The sequence below is a fragment of the Dipodomys merriami genome, unplaced genomic scaffold (genome assembly GCF_024711535.1).
Source record: "Dipodomys merriami isolate MVZ:Mamm:240054 unplaced genomic scaffold, mDipMer1.0.p SCAF_10, whole genome shotgun sequence".
In the NCBI taxonomy this organism is placed as follows: Eukaryota; Metazoa; Chordata; class Mammalia; order Rodentia; family Heteromyidae; genus Dipodomys; species Dipodomys merriami.
In genome coordinates, this window is record NW_027202271.1 from 31,612,619 (window position 1) to 31,634,600 (window position 21,982).

Genomic DNA, 21,982 nt, shown 5'->3' on the forward strand with positions numbered 1-21,982 from the left:
TCCCTAGGGACATCATGTAATTTGGCCCAATGTTGACAGAGAACCCACTCAGAACATAGAGGAGAGGGCGAAATAGCTGCTCCCTCAAGGGCTCGTGAAGCAAACTGCCGATTGGAGCATGAACTTTGGAGTCAAGGGAGACAATATCACCATTTTATAACCTCCTGAGCCATAGGGTGGTATTCAGAGATGGTGAGCTCCTGGGTGGCGTTGATATTCCGGGCAGACAGCACAGAGGAGAGCCCATGGTCAGAGAGCTCCATTCCAGGCTTTCATTACTTCCCAGCCTCTTCTGGAGGTTCAGTGATCTTCATATTCATTACCAGTCAAGGAGTACACTGGCCCCATTCTCTGAGGGTGCAGAGATTCGTGTCAGCCAACATAGCACCTACAACAGGCTTCTGAGAGCACATGGCATTTTTGAGCACTTAGTCAACTTCCAGTTTTTCACTTATATGTTGCACAGGCAAGTAAGATCTATATTGCCTCAAAGTATATTCTGTGAACCCATTGAGTCCCCCTCTCCCTCAAAATCTGAAGCAGGGTACCTTGTCTTCTGGCCTTTTCTTGATCTATTTGGATGCCCTTTCCCTGCTAAAACGACTAAATGTAGTCCTCTGTATAAGCGGTGGAATTGTCACATGGTATGTTTTCCTGAACCTACCCTGATTTTAGTCTTAGTTATTGAAGGGCCCTACCACACAGCCATTCAGGTTGTTAATGCCCTACAGAAGAACTGGAGACCCAAGTGGGAGAGTTCCACTTCCTTTCCATGCTTGTCCTAGACCCAGTGCCATCTTTGCTTGCACAAGCATATCTCAGGAAGTCATTGCTTTGTTTTAGTAGCCTATGTTGCTATCACTGTGCCCGTTCCTGATGCAGGGATGGAAGAAGAGACTTTATCAAGATGCAATATACTCATAAACTCACATGTGAATTGTAACTCCTTTGTACAGCTACTTAAAGATAATAAAAACATAACTTAAAAAAGAAGAAAAAAAAAAAGAAGAGAAAGATGGAAGACACTGAGTCAGCCTGCCCCTTTCCTTGTGTACTGCTGGATGAATGGGCCATGCAAATAACACCCTCCAGTTAAATGTAGCCATAGCATGTGGGTGCACAGAAAGGCGAGTCCTCATTCTGATAACCACTGCTAGCCAGTTGGAGGCCAATTGTTTGCAGAGGAGCAAGAGCTCTCATCAAAGGACAATTTTTTTCCCCCCGAAACTCTGAAGTTATTTTTAAAAGGTGGACAGAATTATTGGTCTTTGTGGAACCCAAATCCCCCGATGTTCACTGCACTGTATTGAATGTAACACAAACACATTTGTAGGTGTACTGACCTTCTGTTCTATAATGAAGTTGTTCTGTGGGCTAAAAAAATGAGTTCACTCTGAGAGGCCCTCTGTATTCTGTGATTCATCTATGCATTGATCTAGACAATGGAACTTTGCAGGAAAGCAAATCACACACTGGGTAGATCCACGTGCCCCTTGGCTTTCATGTCAGTGTTGGCTCGCAGTGGCATTTTCAAACTTCGGGGACCACTGTCTCCTTCACCAAGGATGGTACATCACAGCAAGCATTTTGAAATGGTTGAGGGGGGGGACAATGCACCAAGAATATTGATCAGGAAAGGATTTTCAGAGTTTTCTTCTAGGAAATCTTAGTTGTTAGATTAAGATGGCAGTAGAGTGCTTTGGGTGGAATCCAGAGGTTGCATTAGAGACTATCATTAGGATCATTCAGTTCAAACTCTTCTCACTTAGTGTTGAGGGAGCAGAGGCTCTGGGAGGCTAAATGATCCACCAAGGTTATGTAGTTGGACTTCAGCAACACTTGGACTAAAGGCAGTTGTGCTTGAACTCTCAGTTAAGGCAGGTGCTGCAGCTCCTTTTCTCTTTCCTCAACAAACCTTCTCCCTTAAATTAAGAATAAACCCTAAAGGAATAATCCTCAAGGTGTGCTTCACAACTCCATATGTCAGACTCTCAGACTCACCATGGGTATCTTTCCCAATGTGCATTTCTGCTGTTCATCCTGACCTGTCGAAGTAAGGTCTGGCTATCAGCACTCTCAAAAACGCCTTAATGACTCTTATGTATATTATGCTTTTAAATCACCCAGCCAGAGTGTTGACTTTGGACACCACTGAATTCATCTTGAGCAGACAGCCATTCATGGTTCTTCACTCTTCTCAGTGTCTGTCACGTGGAGAGCTGAATGACACTAATGACAATTCAAAGAGCAATGGCACCATTTTTTTCCCCCTAATACCTGCTTTGGGCATTAGTATAATTTTTAATATTAGTTCTTCTTTCTCCCTCAACTGGCAATATTTATCTGCTGCATATTGCTCTGTTGAACTTCATGAAAGGTAAATGAATGCTTTGTAAGCATCTTCAGCTACCGATAGGCACTCCAGGCAGTGTTGATACACAGTGCCTGGCTCAAAATGTCTCACAGTGAGTCCACAAATAGTTCAGTCAGAGTCCCAATTACCTTTCCACGCAGGTAATTATTACTTCTGCCATTTAAGTGAGATTTCAGCACATTGCTTATAGCAACAAATTTAGGAGCATATTTATGCTGTACTGGCTTCTATTCATAGCATAGATTTAAAATTCCATTTCTGTTGGGGGTGTCACTGGGAACTGTCCTTCAGCATGAATTTTCCTGATAATAAAGAAAACATACCTCCTTCAGCACCTGAGACTTTTCAAAGGAAAACAAGCAAGCAAACAAGCAAGCAAAATTCTGCCCAACACCCAAGTTACTCCCCACACAGGGGGATTCTGTATTTCCTGGCTCTGTAGGATTACTGAGATATCAAATACCTTGTAGGAATGTGATATCATGGCATGTTGGAAGCGTCATTATGGAGTTGAATGGGTTTTTTGGTGTGTTTTCCAGCATGCTCTCTCTGACAAGGCGTGTGTGAAAGCCTTTGACCCAAAGACAACCTGCTTGCAGGAATGTCTTATCACCACCTTCCAGGAAGTCTACTTTGTCTCAGAAAGCTTTGAAGAAGCCAAAGAAAAGATGAGGTAAACTTCCTTCTCTACCATCGCTAGCAAATAAAGGTTTCATTTGTTACAAGTCCTGTTCTCTCCTCCTATCTATCTCTATTATCCATGGGTGCTAATCATCTATCTGATTTCTGTTTATTCTGCAGAAACTTTGCGAAGTCAATCACTCGTCCTTTCTCAGTATACTTCAATCCCTACACGCAGAGTATTGAAATTCTGAAGGACACAAGAAGCATTGAAAACGTTGTGCAGGACCTTCGCAGTGATTTGAACACAGTGTGTGATGCCTTAAACAAAATGAACCAGTATCTGGGGATTTGATGCCTAGAATCGATGTGGTTACCATCATAATATTTGTGTGTGTATGTGTGTGTGTGTGTGTGTGTGTGTGTGTGTGTGTGTGTATGTGTGTGTGTGTGTGTGTGTGTGTGTGTGTGTGTGTGTGTGTGTGTGTGAGCTCAGCAGCAATTCAGTCAATATCAAATAACATCAATACTTTTCTGTGTTATGGCTTGACTTGTCAGCATGCAGTTCTGTACATGTACATTCACACCCACTTGTAACTTGCAACATCCCAAGGAACCCAGTGTCAGATAACCACTAATGGAGAGATGGTAGTATGTTTAAATGTTTTAGTAGATTTGACATTCCTTCTTGATATCCTTAGGCAAACTGCATCCTTAAAATTGGTAACAAGTCATCTTCTTAAACTTCTAGATTTCAACCTCTTCTTCCGGGGACCTGAGCTTTCCTTGGTGTTCATTAGATACATTACAAGTAGCAGTGAAGCAGTTTCCATATTTAATAATATCAGTGAACGTACAGCATTATCACAGATACACCTAGAGCTGTAGGAAACTTCGCATCATAATTACAAAAGTCATGATATTCTATTGCAAAAGTCATTTAACATGGTAGTTGGAATGATATTTAGATTGAGTATTTATACAATGCAAGAAAAGCAGACTTTAACAGGATATATAGGTTGCATTGACCTTGTAGAAACTGAATTACGGCAAGCTTCCTCAAGTCTTCTGGAAGACAAAACTTCCAGAAAGAATATTAGCAGATACTGGGACTATGAATTTCATGCTGAAATAAAGTGAATGATCATCTTGGTTGTTGGACCCATTTCTCTGAACAGAGGACTATAAAATCACTTTTTATTTCAAAGATGAAGAAATTGTGTGAAGGAGGAGTTAAATGATTTGCCCAAGGTAGCATTGTTAGCTGTGTGCCAACATTCATAGCCCATTTTCTCTTGTATTGCTGAGAAGTTCAGCTTGGTGTATGTGTATGTTTGTATGTAATCACAGAATGGAAACTAAAGTCTATCAACACGAATCATTATCACTAAACAGAAAATGGTTTGTGATTAAGGGTTACCTATATAGTACACATATTGTTTCCCTCACAGCTCCAAAACATGCCAGATCTGTGGAAGGTTGTCTACTTTCTCAAAGTTTGAGCAACTTGGGAAAAACAAGATGGTCTGAATTTTGGGTGGTCTTTGTCATAAGAAATAAAATCAAGTGGTCAACTGAACAAATAAAAATCTGAACAAGAGAATAAATTTCATCTTCTGGTTTCTTCACCAAGCATGACTACTGCCCCCCTGATTGTGCTTTTGGTAGGTCATATAGGCTCCTAGATAGGAGCCTATAAAAAAAGTAGAAAGAAAAGATTACAAAATGACTTTAGTTACTACTTCTTAGCTGAGCAGGGTGGCATATACTTGTAATCCCTGCTATTTGGGAAATGAAGCAAGAGGATTGTGAGTTGAGGCTAGTCTGGGCGAAATTAGTGTAACCTTATCTCAGAAACAAAATATAAATAATGCCACTCAAGTCTCAAATGAAAGAAGGTTTATCTAGCATATACAAGAACCTAGGTACAATCCCCAGTAGGGCAAAAAGAAGAAAAATAAAATTGTAATTCTTAAATATTTACCCAGCTAATTTTCAAGAATATTATTAGTAAGAAATTATGTTTAAATTTAAGCTAGTCAGTATTCTTTAATTTAAATTTTACTGTAAAGGTGATGTACAGAGTGGTTACAGTTACAGAAGTCAGGTAATGAGTACATTTCTTTAAGAATGGTGTCAACTCCTCCCTCGTTTTCTACTAGGTTTTCCTCTTCCTATTCTCCTCCCTTCCAAGTTATATAGCTCATTTCAAACATAGTGCCTAGTGAGGATCACTGCTGAATTGGTTCACCCTGTGTCCCACTGTTTTTGTGCTTCCTCTTCCCCTCCCCAAATCAGATAAACTATATAAAAGATAAAGGGTACAGAAATAAAAAACAGTCACAAAAGGGAATAAACCATAGGGGAAAAAAGAGAGAAAAAAAAGAAACACTTGAAAACAATATAAAACCTCTTTTTTCCATTTCTCAGAGTTCATTTTATTAAGGATCATTTTATATGATGATGCATTCAAAATCTTTGGGCTAAATATATGCAGGAGAAACTTTTTTTTTTTTAAAGCTCAAACACACAACAAGGAAAGGTCAAATTGAAATGAATACCCATTCAGAGATTCGAATAATGGTTATCTTAACTGAAAAGGCTCTTCCTTTTCTGAAGCATTCTCAGAACAACAGACTTCTCGAGAAGACATTTGGTGGACAGAATGTGAGAGTCCTGACATTTAATTGCTATTCTAGGAGAAGAGGATGGTGCCGTGGAAAAGTATGGCTGGTAGAGAAATGATGAGCAAGCTGAACCCAATTAAAAGGATCTAGAGTGATCAAGAAGTTGTTTATTTTACTAGTTTTCTAGAACTAGTAAAATATATAACTTGTTATATATCTTGCTTTGCTGCATCTAGATGATCTTTAATAAGTACCTATACATAATAATCCAGAATTATTCCTATAAAGAATAATCCCAAATTTTCAGGGCTAGTTGCTGAATTTTCTTGGAGGAGAAAATTGGCCAAAGTGTCTGCCTTCTTTATTGTTTCCATAAGTCAGTGTTGCCTTAGATACAGTCCTAGAGAATTCTGTCATATTCTTTCTCATGAATAAAGGACAACAAACAACCATAGTGTAGCCATCAAGGTTTTCTCTTGTAGTTCTATGAAGGGTTAACTTAGTTAACTGTGCTTGCAGGAGAGTTATGTTTAATTGTAAACAAAACCCCTTGACTAAAATAACATTTGAGGTGTCATCTGCTTTGGCTTTTTGTGGAATCTTCAGTTTTCTTACATGTGCGAAACACTGTCTTGTTTCAAAAATAGAAGAGCTGCAATGTAAATAAGCTTTCCCACAGAGCCTATATAGGTATCATACAATGAGAGGAATGACTTGATTCTTTTCAGATTTGTTCTCCACTTGAAACAGCCGTAACCATGGTTTTCACCCTGTGAAACAATGGAATCACGGTTTCATTTGTTGCAAGCATTTAACGTGCAAATGCCATTACAGCCAATGGTGGGAAAAATCCTATAAAATTTAATAGCCATCATAGGAAAAGAGTTGGCAGAACAAGTCCTTGAATGGAAGTAGTACAACAAAATGCTCCAGCCAGCTTTTTGTCATCTGTGCTACCTGCTCAGGGCACAGGACTTAAAGCAAAATTAAACAGAGCCAAGGACAATTATAAATTTGAAGACACTTGCTCACTGTCATCTCACTGTGAGTTGTTACTTTATTTCAGTTTTGCTGCTAACTTCTATAATCAGCTCATCAGAAACTAACAGAGAAACTAACAGAGAAACTAACAGAGTTCCTACCAACTTCACAGTTCTTGTGCTTCATACTTTTCTGATGATACAGAAACCTGATTAACCTAGATTTGTTTCTGGAGCATTTTTGGTCTGGTTTAGGGTCCAGTTTCTAGTACAGGAATGATTTGAATGGTTAGTTTATTTGATACAATAAGAACAAAATACATTATGTATGAATTGTACCTTTTAAGAGTGGGGAACTTTAAAAAAAAAAAAGAGTGGGGAACTTTGACCTAAGTTTATTTATGTTTACAAACACAATAACGGTAAGGGTAGTGAGACTTAGGCTTCTGGCTAAGTCTCATTTATTTACTGTGTAATTTAGAAATTATGCACTATAGGGACAGTATGTCTGTGTTTGTCTTGCTTGCACAATAGTAAATGGGCTTGAGCTTAATGAATATAAAGTATTGCAACATTTACCAACATGGAAAGTCAAAAATGAAAAACAATATGCTTTAACATCTAAGCAAATAGAAAAAGTTTCATTTTCAAATGGAGTCATGGCTCACATCATCTCATTTTCTTCATTCGAAGAGGAAAACATTAACACAAGATGTAGTTGTCCTCCAATTCATTTGATCTAATTTTCAACTTCTAAAGAATCAAGCACTGATGCTTACTCTCATGAACCTTGTCTTACTTATAATGAAAAGAAAGCAGCCTAGAGCTTTCTGGTAAGTCTCTCTCTCTCTCTCTCTCTCTCTCTCTCTCTCTCTCTCTCTCTCTCTCTCTCTCTCTCTCTCTCTCTCCCTCTCTCTCTCACTCTCTCTCTTTTCCTTTCTCTCTTTCTCTCAGTGACTCTCCCTCTTTCCCTCCCTTCTTTTCTCTCTTCTTACCTCTCTCCCTCCCTCCCTCCCTCTCCTTCCTTCCTTGCTTTCTTTCTTGTTTTCTGGCTTTCTTTATCTTCTTCAATTTCTAATGGCATTCACTTATTCTGGAAAATGATTCTTGTGCAGCTTGCTATGTTCTGCGAAGAGTGAAAGGAATTAACAGTGTGACACTGTTTCTTCTAATATTAGATTTGCATATTCAAAATAAACCTGTTCTGGAAGATGCTCTGGTGATTCTTTATAATGTAACTTGGCACCTTATAAACATTCTTTCAGTGACTTAGAACATAGCAGACACGATTCCAGACCCTGAGGATGTAGTAGGACAGAAGAGCTTTATGCTCATTTTGAATTTATCCAGGTAAAGCATCCACATGATACTGACACAGGTAAGGCACAAATATTGATACAGGTAAAGACACAGGTTAAAAAAATACACAGGTAAAGCACCCATAGGATATTGAAGAAAATGATCAAGATGATCTGATTAATAACAATTGGAGAGGAGGGAGTGTGCAGTAAGGTGGCCAGACAAGTCTTTTTGAACAGGTGATATATGACAAAGAACCATGTGGTAAGAAGAAGCCAAGTATGAAAGGGTCATGTGAAGAATATTTCTGGAAAAGAGAACAGAAAGACCAAAGGCCCTAGAACAATGCATGACGTATTTGAGGAAGACATTGATTGCCAGTAGGCTGGAGTGGAGTGATGTGTGCGCAGTCTGGGAAGCCAGAGTGAGAGAATCTAGGTTGAATAGTGGCCAACGGGCATCCGAAATACAGTGCTAAGAAGAAGACATTGATCGGAATATGATGTTAACATGTAACAATGAAAGACTCCCCCATATAGCTGACATAAAAATAATAAATTCAGAGGAAAGTCACTGCAGAGATCTCAGGAGGACAGTGACAAGATCTGACATTTTAAAGAGTGTTTTGAAGCTTCTGTGTCGAACTAGACTCTGAAGAGGTAAGAGGGTGGGTGTGTAGACATGAATCTAAGCAGTAAGGCCGGGTATCAACAATCTGCAAAAACTGGCTGTCACCAGTGGCTCACGCCTGTAATCCTAGCTACTCAGGATGCTGAGATCTGAGGACTGTGGTTCAAAATCAGCCTGGGCAGGAAAATCCATGACGCCTTTATAGCCAATAGAGTACCAAAAAACCAGAAGAGGAATTGTGACTCAAGTAGCAGAGTGCTAGTCTTGAGCACAAAAAGCTAAGGAGCAGGCCATGATTTTAAGCTCCAGGATTTACACATACACACATGTACATGCACGCATACATGTATGTGTGTGTGTGTGTGTGTGTGTGTGTGTGTGTGTGTGTGTGTGCGCGCATGCGTACACACACATACACACACAAGAATCTTTCTGGACCATGGTGGACACCATTAAAACTGTAATTACAATTAAGTGGATGGCTGAGAAGCCCCACATGGAAGACTGGGGGAAAAGTGTAATACTGAGATTGGGCTTGATTCTCATTTGTCCAGAAAAGCCATCATCAATGAGATCCTTCATCTTTCATAAACATTTTTTTTTTTTTTTTTTTTTTTTTGTCGGTCGTGGGGCTTGAACTCTGGGTCTGGGCGCTGTCCCTCAGCTCTTCAGCTCAAGGCGAGCGCTCTACCACTTGAGCTACAGCGCCACTTCCGGTTTTCTGGTGGTTTATTGGAGATAGGAGTCTCATGGTCTTTCTTGCCCGGGCTGGCTTTGAACCGCGATCCTCAGATCTCAGCCTCCTGAGTAGCTAGGATTACAGGTGTGAGCCACCAGCGCCCGGCTATCTTTCATAAAAATTTAAAGCTCTGACCAAACAAGATGATGTTAATTTTTCCCTGGCCAGCAAGAAAAACTAGACTGGAAAGCAAAGGCAATTTTTTTTTCTTTTGACTCACAGATGATAGGACAGGGACAAAGATAAGGGGTATTACAGTGAAAGTGGTGGATGATTTTTAGGATGAATTGTTGAAGTCAATTGGCCAAAATTTTGTTGAGAAGTTTTGTATCAATGTTCATCAAAGAAATGGGTCTATAGTTCTCTTTCTTTGATGTTTGGGTATAATTTGTGGAGGGGAAGGGAAAAAACAAATTGTTTAAATAGGGATACAGGTGGACCCATTGCAACAATGAGATGTACAAGATGTTATGTTGAAAAATGAACTTTACAACTTTGGTGGGGATCGGGGGTGGGGGAGTGGGAGATGGGAAGGCAGGGATGGTAAGGGGAAACAAAGGAGGAGTTAACAATGCTTGATAAGAAATGTACTCATGCCGGGCGCTGGTGGCTCACGCCTGTAATCCTAGCTACTCAGGAGGCTGAGATCTGAAGATCACGGTTCAAAGCCAGCCCGGGCAGGAGAGACCGTGAGATTCCTATCTCCAATAAAACCACCAGAAAACCGGAAGTGGCGCTGTAGCTCAAGTGGTAGAGCGCTCGCCTTGAGCTGAAGAGCTAAGGGACAACGCCCAGGCCCAGAGTTCAAGCCCCACGACCGACAAAAAAAAAAAAAAAAGAAAAAAAGAAATGTACTCATTTCCTTGCTCATGTAATTGTAACCCCTCTGTATGGTATTTTCAGAATAAAAAAACTTATTAATAAAAAAACAAACAAAAAAACCCATTGAAGTTAAAAAAAATCTTTCACCTCCAGGCAAACTAACCAGCTTTATTTGATGTTCACTCTGGCCATTTCTATAGGAATAGGACATATAAATGTAAGTGAATTAGTTAAGTTGATTTCCACTGTTCTTACTGCCTCCTATCTCCCTAAGTGTGTATTTTAGATACCCCAGAAAAGGCTCTTTTGCTGTGATTTCTTCCTCTTTCTAAGTAGGATGGCTCTGGTACAACAGCTGGAAGTATATTTCCCTCTTTGGGATTATTGCAGTGAGCCTGATGTTCAACCCAAGGGCATCTGTGGCTCTGGAGCCTACAAACAGTATTCTCATAATCCAGTCTGGATACAGTGTTTATAACTGAACAACAAAATGACATCTAACAGATGTGGGCAGGATAATTTGAAAGCTATATGACAGGAAGAAGTCAAGTTCATTTTCTGTCAATATCATTTTCTGTTAAAAAATGATACAAAGCTAGCCCTCATTTTTTAATATTTACCTTGAGAAAGGGAATATTACAGGAAGTTGATAGAAATTAGTTTACCCCCTTCTTGTTTCATTTCTTCTAGAACCTTTGCAGTCTCCTTACTTTTTGGCTTTTTCATTTCTATAGAAGTAGCAAGATGCTGATTCAGTAGGTCTATTATTCCCGAAGGTTTGCAAACCACTGAACACATCTAATGTACAGCTTGCCCAATTTTAGTGAACAGCTAACTTCACAGACGTTAATGAGGCCAATTATTGGCAAGTGAATTTGAAGTGAAGAGCACATTAGGTTTGCCACTATAGCAGTTATTTGTTTATCGGGATTGATTGAGGCAAACTTCCTTTTGATCATTACAGCTGATTGATCACAGCACATGGCATTATGAAAGAATGAGACTCCCACATCAGATAGCAACTTGGAAGAAAAATCTCTACCTTGCAAGGGCAGTACATGTTTCCCTATCCATTTCAGTGTGAAAGCCTCACCATTAAAGCAGAATCGTTCCTAATTAGTCTGCACAAATCTCTAAAACTTTTTGGTCTTTCCTGTTGGGCACAATTTGAAAGAAGCCTAAATTCCTCCCCCTCCCCCTTAGTCCACGTAGAGTCAATATGAAAGAAAATAACTTACACGGTAGTACTTATTGCCGAAAATGAGTGCAGACATAGCAATCCTGATTTGAAGTGGCATTGGAAAGCATAATTTGATTCACCCAGCCAAATGATTACTGCAAGTACAGATCATCAGCAAGGCCCACTCCAGGACATTTGAATTGGTGATCAGCTGACAGCTAATTGCCAGACTGAATCTGCCTCTTGAGCTCTTGCCTAGAAACAGAAAATTCCCCACCACTCCTACAGGACCTTGTTTGGGTGGAGGCCATTTTTTCCCCCCATGTTGGAAATACATATTTTAGAGTGTTTGTTGCTCTGGTTATAACTACCACCTGTTATTTACTGAGCCCTCCATATCTTTTTTATTCTATCACTAGGTCCCCATTTCCCCTTTTGTGAATCTCACCCCTCAATCCTTAGTTCATTCCTTGGTTGGGACTGATACCACCTCTTGGTTCTAGAAGAGGACTTATGACAGGGTTTGGTCAATGAGATTATATTCCTTGTGCCTACAAGGACTGGTTTAAGGATGTCCATACTCTGAGTTAGACCAATTAGGGTTAAGCCCAGGACTTTTCTGGGACTGTTGAGAAAGATATGGACTGCTTTTTTTTTCTTTTGGTCGGTGGTGGGCTTGAACTCTGGGTGCTGTCCCTCAGCTCTTCAGCTCAAGGCAAACGCTCTACCACTTGAGCTACAGCGCCACTTCTGGTTTTCTGGTGGTTTATTGGAGATAAGGGTCTCATGGTCTCTCCTGCACGGGCTGGCTTTGAACCGCGATCCTCAGATCTCAGCCTCCTGAGTAGCTAGGATTACAGGCGTGAGCCACCAGCGCCCGGCTATGGACTGCTTTCTTATGGAAATATAAATTGGTAGAATGTGAGTTCAAATATTACATGGGCCCCCACATAGAGAATATAAGACCAAAGTAAAAGGTAGAGATGGGGTCTTAACAACATTAAGTTTGCAGGTTTTGTTACATATGTAGCTCTATGTACTTCAGGTCTGTGACTCCCTTCTCCCTGCACTCATTTACCTGCTGGCTGCTGTCACTGGCATAAAAATGTGCTAACACCCAGGAAAAAATCACAACAGGCAAGGAAGGACATTTTAGATCAGCATTTTCCACATTTTCACTCTACTGGGAATGACAACATCTATACTGCTGGTGTCCTTTGAGTTTAGCCTGTACCATAGAAATATGGGAGTCCTACTGGTTTATCCTTCTCTAATTTCGAGAATGGTGGAACTTCTTCTGGTGAAATAGAGCAAAATTACTCAACAACATGTACAGTTGAGTTTTAGATGACAATTTGAGATTCAGTTTGCAGGTCACCGATTTATTCTATGGAATGTGAATATTAGGGCAAATTCAACTTAGTTTGAGAGGCAACTTAGATAACTAGATTAGGACTTTCCATGTCCCAGTTTTCCACTATAACTCTTGGGAGGATATGGTTTTTTTTTTATTATTATTGAATAACTCTCTCCCAGAGTATAGTAGAGAGAATATGGGCTATGAAATCAGATAAACAGAGGTACAAATTCTGTCTTGTTGTTAGGAGATCTTTGCAGATTAATTGGCACTTTCTGAGAGTCAGTTTAGTTTTCTGTAAAGTTGGAAGGAACATACTTTGTGCTGGCAAAATTTTCCTGCAGATGAAGTATATATTTAATCACTGGTCCCTTAACAATAAGGCCACTTCTGAGAGATGCTTTTGGGGGGAATGTTTTCAGTGCATGAGCTTCGTGGAGTGCACTCACAGAAACCTCAATGGCATGGCCATTAACTCCACGTGGCCTCTTAATGCAACCAAAATGTGGCAGACTCGTGTATGAAGTTGCTGCTGTGTGTGATATATTGTTTCATGGCAAGCTTTTTTAAAATGAATAAGAGCTCACTCAAATAATGCTGTAAGTCTAGTTTAGTAGATACATAAATCAGGAGCAAAGTAATGTATTATCATTAACAAGTACTATTACTTACATCACTATATTTGCTCTATTTCTATACCACTGGCATACGTTTGTCTACACCACTTTCACCACAGACAGGGGAGTAATGCATTATGCAATGATATTACAATGACTTCATCATAAGGTGACAGGAACTTTTAACTCCAGAATAATCTGTTGGACCATTGCTAGCTATGGAGTCTGTAATTGTCACCATGTGGCCCATGACTATAGATTAGATAGGAGATGTAAATCCCCTTCCCCCCAAATTGTGGCAAATTGACTCTAAGCCATTTAATAACTGCTGAATTGAACACGATGAATGAGAAGGTTTCACCCACTAGACCATCTCTACTAAAAGAAAGGCCTACTAGAGGAAAGGGAACATGTTGAATTCATTCACAGTGCATTGACACCTGGGTGGAAATATCACAGTGAAACCTCTCCATCTTGCAAATGTATGTTAACTCAAAAACCAAGTTAAATTAAAAAAAAAAAAGAAAATCAAAGCAAGGTCCAACCAATGCCATCTATGTGAGAGATACCATTTTTCCAAGGCTCTGTGTCAGAATAGCATTTGTTTAGGGCTATCTCTGATGAAAATAAAGCCCTAGTCAGAGGGAACAAATTAAATGCAGAATACAAATGTATTTTATTTGTCGAGCCGGAAAGGGAAGTGCTAAGTGAAAAATGGGAAATTGGAATATGATGAGTTGGGAAGAGCAATTCCTTTCATCCTTGAAGCTAATGGACTGAGCCAAAAGTGAACAATTTGCTTCGTGTGATGATTCACTAACACTAACTGACAAGGTTTCCATTTCTGAGTCCTGCTCCACATTAGCTGCTTGTTTTGTAGGGCAATCATGCAATTATCCGTCTGCCTTTTGCCTAGCATAAACAGCATGGCTGAAATATAGGTGAGAAACAACTATAACTGCTTAAATCCTTCCTGAGAGAAAGGCAATGTGGAGTTATCTCTGACTTGTCTCATTAACTATGTGCCGTTCGTAATGTCTTCTCTGAAGAATTCATCTTGAGAAAAATATTCTGAAAAGGGGTTCAAATTTTACTTTGAGCTTCCTTTTTCGGCCTCCTTTTCATCTTTGTTATAAATGAAACACAACCTTTAAACAAGCCCTATATCTAATCACCAGCCTTGGCATACAGCTTCCTTTGACCTGATTAACCAGGTTGCTCCTGGAGAGACCTGACATGTGTCAACTTACCATTTCAGTAGGGTTTATAATTAAAGAGGGATCTAGTCTTAACATCATTTCCATTCCTGAACACTTATTTTACTGACTTTTATGTCTGTATTATTTGCATAATTTGACTTGGAACACAAAGGGGAGATTTATCATAGATGAAACACAAAAATAAGGACATGGATGTAGTAAGCCTCCGAAAGATACAAGGTTTATTAACTGGAAAGATTCTAGAATTTTCTCTGTACCTTCATGGCACATCTGATCCATTTAATCTTCTCTCTGTGGCTTTCTTTTTCATTCCTTCTTTTTTTTTTTTTAAAAAATGGTGCTAAGGCTGAACTATATCCCCAGTCCCCCATATCTCTCTTTTCTTTTCCCTGAAGATAGAAAAAGAATATGGTAGAATATGATTCTTTATCTTCTTCTTCCTCCTCCTCTTCCTCCACATCCTTCTTTTTTGTTTAGGTGGGAGACTGGAACTCCATTATTTGGCCAATAGGCTAGGCTCTAGCAACAGAGCCATCTCTTCAACTCTTAGAATTGGATTCCTTTCTAACTTTTTTTTTTTTTGCTAGTACTGGGACTTGAACTCAGAGCCTGGACATTGTCCCTGAGCTTCTTTTGCTCAAGGCTAGCACTCTACCACTTGAGCCACAGTTCCCTTTCTGGATTTTTTTTTCTGTTTATGTGGTACTGAGGAATCAAACCCAGGGCTTCATGCATGCTAGGCAAGTACTCTACCACTAAGCTACATTCCCAGCCCCTCCTTTTACCTTTTAAAAAAAACATATAACTATGTTATAGTTTTAGACAAAAGTAGATTGATAATATGAATTGTAAATCTGAATACTTGAGAATGAGAATCTGATGAGTCCATTGATTCCTAGTAGACTGTGGCCAGTGCTTAAAGATGGCTACAGAGAACCCAGCCTGTGCATAGGGTGGCACTTCTTGGAGAAGGTGGACTAGGCAGAAACCCAAATAGGGTTTTATAGTCCCAATAACTGTTTTCCTAGTTTGAAACTTTCAGTGACCCATGAATCTTATCTTGGGTTGTAAGTGATCGGACGTAAGGCTGAGTTTCTTTTGTCTTTTCTGGATTTCCATTCAAACATTCCACTTTTTGGAGTGGGCCCAGTGAACTGTTACTATAGCATCAATGCCTTTTCCTCCTTCTCCTCTCCTTTCTTCACATTTGATTGACATCAAGTGAGATACACAGAGGATGCAGTGCAAACAGAGGATGTATATTTAGAGAAGTGGGAAGGTTAGGAAGGTGTGATCCCAGAAACCAGACAGAAGCACTTTAAACACAGCTTAAGGAAGGGTTGTGTGCTGAGCTGCACCCCCCCCCCCCGCCCCACTCCCTTAGAAGTGTCTGTTCATAATGATCACTGTTCATAATGATCAAAGCCAGAGACGTTCCATGCAGGTATAATCTATGTTCCTAGTGGGATTCCTACTTCATTCTGAGCGTGATATTTTTAAGAGCTAGGTTAAAATTTTATGTCTGTCTTGTTTCCATCAAGATATACAGGCTGACACAGCACAACTAAACCTCTGTGATTAGCTAGATGGGACGGTGTGAGAGGTTTATCGTACCTAGTCTGGGTAAATTGGGTCCTGCTTCCTTTTTTTCTGGCTCAGACTTTTCTAAACCAGTTTCCTTTAGAGAACTGTGACCTTGTGGATGTGACGGTTCAGGCTATACAGCTTAGAAAAATAAAGGCAGAAGCTCAAGCTTAAGAGCTCTATACAATGTCAAGTGCCTCCTTTAATCTTCAAAAGAAGTGGACTCATTAACTTCACGAGTGTGTCGAGGAGCAGTCTCTACTCTACAAAAAATGTTGTCTTTGAATGATCACACTCAGTATTTGAAGGTATTTCTTTTTTGAGATAGATAGTATTTAAACATATTTTATTATCTTTAAGTGGTTGTACAAAGGTGTTGCCATTCAACAGAACCATTTATGAATACAACGTGTATTAATTACCCCATTCAACATTCATACCCATCCCTCTTAACCCAACCCTCCCCTCACTTTTCTTAATTTTGTAGAATGTACTATATGTTATTTTTTTTTGTTTTTTATTGTAAAAATACTGTGCAGAGGAGTTACAGTTACAGGAGTAAGGTAATGAGTACATTTCCTATCAAGCATTGTTGCCCCCTTTGTTTTTCCCCTACCATCCCTTCCCTCTCATCCCCTACCTCCCCCCCCTCCAAGTTGTAAAGTTCATTTTCAACAAAGTGTCTTGTACATTTCTTTGTTACAATGGGTCAACCTGTATCCTTATTTCAGCACTTGGTTATTTCCCTTCTCTTCCCCAAATTTGAAAAATATTTATACAAGATGCAGGGCACTGACATCAAATACAGTGAAAACAGGGGTTATATGTTGGGGGAAGAACCAACAAGAGAAATAAAAAAAATAAGTCGAGGACACACAGAAAAGATCAAAAGCTATGTACATATGACCATATAAGATGATGCTAAGTGAAATGAACCCAACTTGTTTTTTCTTTCTTGTTATTGTTTTTAACGTATCTAAAATGTACGTGATTTTTTTGTTTCTCTTGTATGTTCTTCCCTTATGGTATAACCACTGTTTTTACTGTATTTGACATCCGTGTCCTGCATCTTATATATACATTTTTCTAATTTGGGGAGGGGAAGGGAAATAACAAAATGCTGAAACATTGAGATGTACAAGACACTATGTTGAAAATGAACTTTACAACTGCGGGGGAGAGTTAGGGAGGTGGGAGGGAAGGGATGGTAGAAGAAAAACAAAGGAGGAGGTAACAATGCTCGATAAGAAATGTATTTACTACATTACTCATGTAACTGTAACCCCTCTGTACACTATTTTTACAATAAAAACATTTAAAAAAGAAAAAAAATCACATAGCACATTTTAAATACGTTAAAACAATAGCAAGCAAGAAAAAAAAAACACTTGTTTCTCCATCTTGGGATTCATTTTACTTAATATCATCTTACTTGGTCATATTGTACATTGAATTTTTGAGTGCATTCTCCACCTCCTCTTTCTTTTCATTTGTTGACCGGCTAATCATGATTTTTCATTTAAAATTACCCACCTCCATTCACAGAAAATATTGATTTTTTTTGGAGTCAGGATTAGTTTAAAAGCTATTACTTTTATTATATCACCATATATAAAATGAAATCAAGGAGAACCTAGTGGTGGATTTGTATGAGCACATCACACTACACTATTATTATTATTTTTTTATGTTTGAATTACCTGTATGTATGTTAAAATTGAGACAATATAAAAGGTTTAAATTAAACTATCTAAAATGAAAGAGAAGGAAGTGAGCCTGGCTAAAGGAAGAGATATTAGCCAATCAATCATTGCATTGTCCTTTATTGGGCCAATATGTATGACCAGGGCTTTCTCCCTTCCCTTGTCACAGTCTCTAGATACAAAAGCACAGAAAAAGTCATAATTTCACTCATTTAATTTAATTTTATTGGAAAGGTGATGTGCAGAAGGGGTACAGTTACTAAGGAAATGAGTACAATTTTTGTTGAACATTGTTACCCCTTCCTTCATTTTCTCCCACTTTCCCTTCCCCCGAATCCCCTTCCCCTACAAATTGTAAAGTTCATTTCCAACATAATGTCTTGTGAGTATCGCTGTTGTACTAGTTCACCCTTTGTCCTTTGTCTCACCATTTCTATGATTCCATTTCCCTTCACAATTCAGATAAAGTTATACACAGGACAAAGGCTAGTGAAATAATAAAAAAAATAGTGACAACAGGGGATATACCAAAGGAAAAAAATGAAAGAAAAAACTGCAAACAATACACTGAAAAATAAACAAAAATCCAAGAAACTCTCGTTTCTATATCTTGAAGTTCATTTTGATTAACATCATTTTATATGGTCATAAACACAACTAATCAAAGAAAGGTTGGACAAATGGGATTGCATAAAACTGCAGATCTTCTGAATGGCAAAAGACATAGCTAGCAAGACAAATAGAAAGCCCACAGATTGGGAGAAGATCTTCACACTAGCTATAAAACTGACAAGGGTCTCCTATCTAAAATATACTTAAAGCGCAAAAAATTAACCCCCTCAAAACAAATCCTCAAAGAAACAACAACCCCCATTAATAAGTGGGCTAAAAACTTAAAGAGAGACTTCTTTGAAGAGGGAATAAGAATGGCCAATACACATATGAAGAAATGCTCAACATCTCTGGCCATTGAAATCCCACCTCACAGCATTGAAATTCCACCTCACCATAGTTAGAATGGCCATTATCAAGAAAGCTTATAATAACAGATGCTGACAAGGATATGGCATTGTTGATGGGAATATAAACTTGTTCAACCACTCTGGAAAGTAATATGGAGGTTCCTCAAGAGGCTAAATATAGAGCTCCTCTGTGACCCAGCAATCTCACTCATGGGCATTTACCCAAGTGACCACAAACAAGGCCACACTAAAGCTATCAGCACAACCATGTTCACTGCAGCATTATTTACCATAGCTAAAATATGGAATCAGCACAGATGTCCTCCAGTAGATGAATGGATCAAGAAAATGTGGTATATATAAACAATGAAATTATATGGTTCCATCAGAAAGAATGACATTGCCTCATTTGTAAGGAAATGGAAAGACTTGGAAAAAAATCATAACAAGTGAAGTAAGCCAGGCCCATAGCAACATAGGCTCCATGGTTTTCCTCATTTGTAATGATCAGTATATGTCTAGGATAGTTCTAGCAGAGGATTACACTATTATTTTAGAGGTACAATTACAAAAAGTAAAAATGTCTCTTATTTTATAGACTCCACTTTTGGAATCTTGTTTAAAGCTTATAAGTCATTCAATATTCTGTAAATGTGGGTGAGAAAACAGGTTTGCTTAGGCTGATGTGTGGACTTCACTTTTTATGTCATATAGTAGCACAGGGTTTATTTCTTGGATAGCCCAGCTGAATACTGAGTTCTGCAAAAATTGAGGTATTTTGCATATTCTATTTTATTCATGAAGTGGAAACTAATAATATTGCTGGTTTCTAGACTATCTGTGATTGTGAAATGCAATGATATAAGTGAAACATTTTTCAACAACACTCACTTTCCCACAGAATTTTTGTGAATATATGATAAACATTTGGATCAATGCCTGAGGACACACGATATTTCTGCACAATAAATGTGAGCATTATTGTTCTATTCAATGTTCTATTCTATTGTGATTTTTATTTATAAAATTCTTATTTAACCATTAATATACCAGCATATATCTTTTTTATTTTTTAAAGCCCATGTGTATTGTTTTCTTTCTTTTCTTTTTTTATGTGAAAAATACTATACAGAGGAGTTACAATTACATGAGCAAGATAAGGAGTTCATTTCTTATCAGGCATTGTTGCCTCCTCTTTGTTTCCCCTTCCCATCCCTTCCTTTTTTAAAATCAGTGAGAGACAAAGAAACAGAGAGTGGAGATAAAAATGCAAAAATTACCACATCCTCACCAAGTCCAACAATTTACTGCTTGGTTTAGGGAGATTTTGATCTTCTCTTAATTGATCTCTATCATTCCTTCCAAATTATTCTTTGATAATATTACTTTCTCTTACTTTTCAATTTATTGTAAGATTTCAAACTAAACACAGTTTATAATGGAGCGTATTGTTAAATATTTTTGATCTCTCAATCTGCTTATGAATCTATATCTACAATCTTTCTTTGTGTGGGTGTATTGATGTAACATATTGTGTGTGTGTGTGCTAACATTTTTTTAAAATCATGAGTTCTCTTCATGTCAAATTGTGTAAGTCTATTTCATATATATTTAAAAAACAACATCATATCTATAGTACAAATAGAACACAATTCATTAACTATTTCTATTTAACAGACAATTTTATTTGTAATTTTCCACTACTATAGCTATTGCCAGAAATAACCTTTATGTAGTTTAATATTTATTTCTGAACATGTGTGGCAATTTCATGAGATAAATTTATTTCTAGAAGTAGTAGTTCAGCATCAATGAATGTGCACATTTATAATTTTGATAGCAATAGCCAAATGCTGTTCAGAAAAAGCTTCACAGAAAAAAACTGTCACTGGTTTTAACTGCCACTAGCTGTAAGAATTCCCATTTCTTTTATATTCACTAAATGAAATATTATTGACCACAAATATATTTGCCAATTGAAGAAGCCAAGAACAAACATCATCTTATTGTTCAGTTTGCTTCTTAATTAGTACTGAAGCTAAAGCACTATATTAATTTGAAAGTTTTTGCTACTGTTTGAGCACATTTATTTTTTTTGGTGCCAGTCCTAGGGCTTGAAATCAAGAATTGATTCTATCTCTGAGCTTATTTGTGCTCAAGGTTTGCACTCAACCACTTGAGCCACAGTTCTACTTCCAGTTCTTTTTTTGTAGTTTATTGGGGGTAAGAGTCTTGTGGACTTTCCTGTTCAGGCTAGCTTTGAACCATAACCCTCAGATCTCAGCCACCTGAACAGCTAGGATTATAGGTGAGAGCCACCAGTGCTTGGTTGTTTAAGTACTTAAAGAAAAATCCTTGTCTTCTTTCTCCACTCATGAGATTTCCAGTCTTTTTTTTTTATCCTTATTTCAACGTTTTGTTATTTCCCTTCCCCTCCCCAAATCAGAAAAGCATATATACAAGTTGTAGGGCACCAGAATCAAATACAGTGAAAAAATCATAATCATAATCATACCTTGGGGGAAGAACGTACAAGAGAAACAAAAAAATCATGTAACAGGCTGGGAAGGTGGCTTAGTGGTAGAGTGCTTGCCTTACATGCATGAGGCCCTGGGTTCGATTCCTCAGTACCACATATGCAGAAAAAGCCGGAAGTGGAGCTGTGGCTCAAGTGGTAGGGCATTAGTCTCTATTAAGAAAATTTTGGCACTCTTGAGGTGTTTAAGTTGCTAGCTTTTCTAGCCTTCAGATCTGGGATATAAACCCATGGAACCTCCTGCTGCTGTAAGGCCCTGAAGTTTTTAGCTGATTTTACTTCTGTCACTCTTGTAAAATGTTTTTATGTTTGTTTTATGTGACAAACAAAGTGAGAAGGGGGAGAGAGAGAGAGAGAGAGAGAGAGAGAGAGAGAGAGAGAGAGAGAGAGAGAGAGAGAGAGAGAGAGAGAGAGAGAGAGAGAGAGAGAGAGAGAGAAATGAAGAGAAGAGAAGAGAAAAAAGGGAGCAAGCCAGAGGAAGAAAAGCAGAGACACAGGCAGATAGAAGGAAGCGATGCTGGATGCCTTTATTAGGAAATGACCATGCTTAGGATGGGAGTGAGTGCTCTATGCTTCCAGGTGAGTTGTAATCCTGATCAAAAACAGAGAACTCCAAAGATGTGGGTGAATTCTTTTTCCTTTCCTCCCCTCCTCCCCACACCCCCCCCGCACCCCCACCCCTACCATGTACTGGGGATGAAATCTAGGGCCTCACACATCCTAGGCAAGCA

The 21,982-nt window shown here is 38.6% G+C and overlaps 1 protein-coding gene across 1 annotated transcript in view; it reads left to right on the forward strand.

The window, feature by feature from the left end:
• Tph2 (tryptophan hydroxylase 2) overlaps positions 1–3,350 on the forward strand; it is a 93,506-nt gene extending 90,156 nt beyond the window's left edge. Inside the window, exons 10-11 of the mRNA XM_070036803.1 lie at positions 2,914–3,047; positions 3,176–3,350. Of these exons, the coding sequence (XP_069892904.1) occupies positions 2,914–3,047; positions 3,176–3,350 (309 nt within the window). The remainder of the gene's footprint in view (positions 1–2,913; positions 3,048–3,175) is intronic.
• Positions 3,351–21,982: the final 18,632 nt, after the last annotated feature.